A 6,000-nucleotide genomic window follows, 5' to 3' on the forward strand; every position below is an offset into this window, starting at 1 on the left:
CTCCCAATCCCTGATGAAGGAAATAATACATATAATGGTCCATTTCCAAGACAAAGTGCCTTAAATTGGCTTAGGTCAGCAAACTACAGAAGAAATAGGATATACTAGCCCTCTGCTTGAATAGCCAATGCCTGCTTGTCGGCCCCTCACCTTCTCTTGCCCTCACCTGAACCAAAGAAGTTTAGTCTAAGATGAAGGTTTACTAGCCTGCAAAATGACTCACTTTGTCTATTCTTATCAGCCTGCCCAGCTACTTAGGTCATAAGTCAAATACTTAAAGAGCTCTTGAGCTGACTAGGATTGCAATGCATTGTGGGCTGCAACAAAATGCAGCAAGCCAACCCTAAAAAAAACACCTAAAGCCCCAACCCAACAACTAATAGGTGATGTCCAGGAAGATTCTAACCCCATAGCATTCAGCCTGTGAGGAACTGAGGGAGGGACCTGTGCACTAGGGGATAAATTGCTTGTTGTGGCTGTGCTGGGCGTACCTGCCCATCAGACACCCATCTTGCAAGACTGTCATTAAAAGTTTCACTTTTGCTGTTCTCCAGGTCTCTGAGTCCATTCTTTGGGTTTGGACGGTTGAGTTTGTTTCTCACACTGACACATACCTGGACTGGCCCAAAGGCAGGGGGCTGGACCAAATGTCTCCCTGGTTAGAATGGGTAGGATAAGACATGTCACCCAGCCCCGTGGTCCTCACCATCTCATTGAGGGTCCTGAGGAAGTTGATCTCATCATTCAGGGCATCCACCTTGGCCTCCAGCTCCACCTTGCTCATGTAGGCAGCATCCACATCCTGGGGGTTGGGGCAAGATGGGGCAGAGGGAGACCACGTCCTCAGTACAGGGAACATTTAGCAGGGGTGGGAGTAGTCCTGCCCTACCCAACCCACAGGCCAAACACTACCTCCCTACCCAGAAACAGAGTTTCTCCAGCTGCCTGACACGGTCACAGCAGGAAGCTTGCCCTGCTGCCCCTCCAGACTGCATGGCGGGCATCAGCACGGGTATCCCAGAGCAGCTGAAGCCCCAAGCTAGCACTTGACCAGTTCCTAAAGACCTAGATGGTTTCAACACCCCCCTAGCTCCACCTACTAACCATGTAACCTGGAAAAAATCACTTCAACTCTGGGAATTCAACTTTTCATCAGTCAGTAGCAGAACACAAAGTCATTCAGATTCCCAGCCCCTCTCCCAGAGATGGAGAATCTCCAGGCTATATGTTTAATTTGCAGCATGGTAACTATGATGCAGTTGGGCCTCAAATAACACCCCAGGTGAAGATGGTGTCTGGGCCTCTTCCAGCTGCACTTTCCCGAGGTTAAACTCCTATGGACAGGCCTCACTTTTACTCATCCCTGAATCTCCAAGGGCCCAGCTCCCAGGGGCAAGTTGCACTTCTGTGGTTTGGCCTGGAACACCAACTGCTCAGTGTTTTGAAGAGAATCTTAAAGGGCATATAGACAAGACCCCTAAGATACTTCTAAGGCCTTTCAACATTGCACATCTTCAGGAACAGAGAGCTCATGCTGGCTGGAGGCAGCTCATTGCATTCATTCAGCAAACATTTCAGGCCAGCCAAGCACCACCTTTGTGATGAAAATGTTCTGTCTTGAATAGAGCACTTCCTTATTCAGCATCGAAATCTCCCTCTATAACCTCCATCCTTTGCTCTTAGTTCTAACCCCTAGAGGCCTAGAAATGAGTCACCGCACACACACACACACACACACACACACACACGCACATGCACCCACAAGACAGGCTGTGCAGACTTCCTCTTGGACAGCTCAGGCAGGTCTTGGCCAGAGGTCCCCATGGGCTGCTCAGGTGAGAGGACCCTGTGGTCCTTTGTCCCACATGTTTTCAGACAACCCGCCTCCAGCCTGTCTTCTCCACTCACCTTCTTCAGCACCACAAACTCATTCTCAGCAGCTGCGCGGCGGTTAATTTCATCTTCATACCTGCAGTAGAGGAGGGCCTGGTGTTGGTACAGCTTTGCCTCCACGCTCCCCCAGCCATATGCAGCTGTGAAATCTGCCCTGCCTCCCTTCCCCTACTCTTTAAAGACACACCTGAAAAAACAGGTGTCAGCTACAAAACCAAATTTCCCTGACTTCCACGTGGCCATTCCTAGGGCTTTGAGTCTTGGCATTGGGGATTGTTGGTGGGGCACATAGGAAACAGGTGAGTGACAGCACAGAGGCTGCATGTCCTGGGAGAAAGAAAGCAAATAATAATAGTCATATGCATGGACTGTGTTCTATGGGTTGTGCACATATTATGTGCTTTCTGTGCATGAGCTCATTTCATCCTCACAGCAAACCTATAATGATGGTACTCTGGTTATCAGAGAAGGGAACAGAGACACAGAGAGGCAGCATAATCTGCCCAGGTCACTAAGCTGCTAAGTGGCACAGCCCAGACTTGAACCCTGGCAGCTCACTCCATGCATGCCCTAATCACTACCTAATCCCACCCCTCAGGGGCAAAGAAGGAGTCTGAAGGGGAGGAACCTTGTAGAATCAGGATGAGGGATACACAAAGTCGTGAAAGAACCAGGTCCCGCCTAGATGATCCAGTCCCCATCCTTCCTCCCACAGCTCCTGTCACTCTTCCTCCCAAGGAGCCACTCCTGGCCCTTAGGAGGACCTGAGCAAACAAGGCACAGAGGAAGAGACCACACTGGCCTAATCTAATGCTTATGTTGAGACTCAAAAAAGGGTGTTGGAAACAAGAGTTCCAAGAGCTGCTGGGAGCAGCAGGGGCAACCTGGGATGGAGAGCAGGACATCCAGGTAGGCCAAGCCCCTTCAGGAGCCCAGACTCAGGGTGGGAGGTGCCCATACTCTCAAAGTTACACTTCCTCAAGTCCTATAGAAGCTGTAGAAATATCTGCAAGGCTTCCTGTCCATCCCTGCCTCGGCAGTGCACAGCCAGGTCCAGAGGGTGCACAGATCAGAACTCCCTGAGCGGCTGCACACAGGGACCCTCCCTGTACCCCTTCCCCAGACCCCCTTCCAGTTCCTGTTTCAGTGCCAGCCTGGATCTCAGGCTGGCTCCACAGGAAGGTGCTCTGAGGGTTTGGGGTGGGGGGAGTATTGGGGGGGCAGCAGGTGTGCACACATGCATACACACACGTGTTAGTCCTAACAAGAGGGGCTGAATGGTGGCCCCAGGCCTTCCCTACTCTGCACCTGTCTGGTTCCACCTGCTATGGGACTAATCCTGTTGACTTTTGCCCTAGAGAAGTGGGGATGTGGGGGGGCACTCCACAAACATGTTTGCTCTCCCCCAGTCACAGCCAATGTACCTGCTCCTGCTTAGTCACATAGCCACAGGCAGGGGACAAAACTCACTCACTGCCCCGCTGCCCCTCAGGTGTGCCAGGGTGGGGCCGGCCTGAGCTTCAGGCTTTTGTTTCTATTCAATGAGAAAAGAGCACAGCAAGCACCTCAAAGGCCTGTCCTCAAAAGCCCCAGTCCCAGCCTTCCTGGGCCTCCTTCTGGCTCCTACCATGACCAGACCCACCCTCAGCCTCTGCAGCCCTCCCATGGCTCACGATAACCATTTTCCCTCCCTGCTTCTTTCCTTCCCAAGTTGGCTCCGTGTCCCCTCCTAGGAGTCAGGGACCTAAAATTCAAGTCCCAGCTCTCCCAGTGACCTTTGCTGTGTGAGTTCAACCAAGTCCCAAAATTTCTCTGGTCTCTAATTCCTCACCTGAACAAAAGAGAGTTGTTCTAGAATAATCTGTGAAGGTCATGCCAGTTCTGAAGCACCCCTGTCAGAAGACACTTTCTGCCCTACTCTCTCTCGGGGCCTTGGTCAGGCACCCACAGGAGACAGTGCAGGTCAGGGCTGGGCTGAGACATTTCACTGGGACTGAGTCAGGGGAAAAGACCAGAATGATTTGGAAACAGCCCCCAGGGACAAAGAGGAGCGAGGAAAAGTAGGAAATGCATTGGTCAAGACTGGCCCCTCAGGGAGTTATTGGACTGGGCAGTTGCATGCTGACTCCTAAAGCAGGGGGACTTGCACAGGGTCAGCTGATGAGGTCCAGGGCAGGGGTTTTCACACGCAGCACTGGGGGCATTACTTATTCTTGAAGTCCTCCACCACATCCTGCATGCTCCGCAGCTCCGCCTCCAGGCGGCCCCCATCCACCTGCAGCGCCTCGAGCTGCCCCCGAAGGCCAGCGATCTGGGCCTCAAAGACGTCTGGGAGGCGGCTGCTCTTGGCCGACTTCTGCTCCTGCAGCAGCGTCCACTTGGTCTCCAGCAGCTTGTTCTGCTGCTCCAGAAACCGCACCTAGCAAGGGCGAGAAGGAGGAAACTCAAGAGGAGCCGGAGTGTGCCACCCACAGCGGGACTGAGGAGCATTGTCTCTAGCCACTTAGCAGAGCCATGCTCTCCCTGGCTGTTTCCCTGCCTGGGGCCACCAGCCCTCTCCCTTTGGACTCCAAATCAAGTGTCCTACAGAGTGATCCAGGAAGCAGGTCTGCCTGGTGCACGGATGTGCCCCGTGGTTGACTCTCGACGAATGTGCTCTAGGGCCTCGCCTCTACTTCACTCCCCATCGCATTACAGGTGGTGTTCTCCACCTCCCTCTCTGAAGGGCCACCTCTTCCTGTCAATGGATCATGAAGATGACCAGGCCCAGCCCTCCCTTTGGTCTGGGACCTCTTCTCTTCCTTCCTCAGTATCCTTTCTCTCCTTCCCCTTTCTCCAGCAAGGCCTCAGGACAGTCAATCCATTGGTAAAATGACCCCAGCCTGGAGTCCACAAAGGCTCTTAAGGAGTAGCTGGTATGATTAGGGGTGGGAGACAATAGAGGCCTCTGCAAAACCAGCAGCTCAGGGCTCCAGGCCCTGTGGACCACAGAGAGTAAGAAGTGCGGCTCAACACGTGGGGGAACCTGGGCCTGAAGCAGCTTGGGGAGGCCCTCACAAAATCTAAAAAACAGGTCTGGGTGAATGGTGAAGGAAAGGAGGACATGAGGGATGGGGGTGGTGTGGGAGTAAATTTGGTCGAAGCCTGAGGAAGCCAGAACAGCCCAGCAGGGCCAGCCCTGAGTTCCTGGCTTTGGCCGCACTCCTCCCAAACCCACCAGTCAAGTCTGTCCCTTGACCCCTCCAGAGGCCCTTGTGTGACGGAGTCCAACAGCCAGGAAAAATATCTCCAAAATAGCCCCTTTTCGAGGCCCCTCTCTGCCACTCCCTGCCCCCAACTGGGCCATCTTCAAGGGCAGGTGTAACCTCTCCTCCTGCCACCTAAGGGAGGCTGGAGGACCAGGCAGGTGGGGGCAGGGCAAGGCGGGAGCCTCGCTCACTGTAGCCCTAATCTCCAGCATCCGCATCCGCATCAGCATCTGAACAAGACTGGGTCTCCCCCGCTGGGAAGGACGTGCCACCCAACTCCATTCCTGACTCCACACGGTCCCCTCTCAGGGAAAGCGTCCCAGAGAGAGAACTCCTGGCCTAGGCCTCTGGAACTCCTAGCCCGAGGCAAAACTTGTCCAGGGGACCCGCAGGCAGCCAGCGAGGGCAGCCCTGCAGCACTCAGGCCCGCACTCCCGGAGGAAAGGGAGGGGCAGCTGGGCAGCTTGCTGGAAGGGAGGGCTTGGAAACCGAGGGGATAAAATAGCCACGGGGTTCATGCGGAGGAGGAAGGACCCCCAGATCGTGCCCCCAACACTAGCGGAAAGACAGAAGGACGGCAGTGCTCCCAGCGTCTCGCCCGCGCGCAGGCAGGGCTAGTTAGGGCGGCTGGTGTGGTCTGGAGCGCGGCTCGAGGGGAGGCGAGGTCCAGTCCCGCTCACCTTGTCGATGAAGGAGGCAAACTTGTTGTTGAGGGTCTTGATCTGCTCGCGCTCCTCCTGGCGCACCCGCTGTAGGGAGGGGTCGGCGTCCAGCCGCAGCGGGGCCAGCAGGCTCTGGTTGATGGTGACCTCGCGGATGCCGGCGCCCACCGGGCCCCCATAGGCGGAGCGCACGGCCA

At 54.8% G+C, this 6,000-nt stretch overlaps 1 protein-coding gene across 1 annotated transcript in view; it reads right to left on the bottom strand.

Annotated features, from left to right (window-relative positions):
* The window catches only part of KRT7 (keratin 7, type II), a 60,586-nt gene that overhangs the window by 8,526 nt on the left and 46,060 nt on the right, over positions 1 to 6,000 (bottom strand). Inside the window, exons 2-4 of the mRNA XM_011930572.1 lie at positions 4,101 to 4,312; positions 1,909 to 1,969; positions 707 to 802 (exon numbers count right to left, since the gene is read on the bottom strand). Of these exons, the coding sequence (XP_011785962.1) occupies positions 707 to 802; positions 1,909 to 1,969; positions 4,101 to 4,312 (369 nt within the window). The remainder of the gene's footprint in view (positions 1 to 706; positions 803 to 1,908; positions 1,970 to 4,100; positions 4,313 to 6,000) is intronic.

Source organism: Colobus angolensis, unplaced genomic scaffold (genome assembly GCF_000951035.1).
Source record: "Colobus angolensis palliatus isolate OR3802 unplaced genomic scaffold, Cang.pa_1.0 Scaffold87, whole genome shotgun sequence".
NCBI lineage: Eukaryota > Metazoa > Chordata > Mammalia > Primates > Cercopithecidae > Colobus > Colobus angolensis.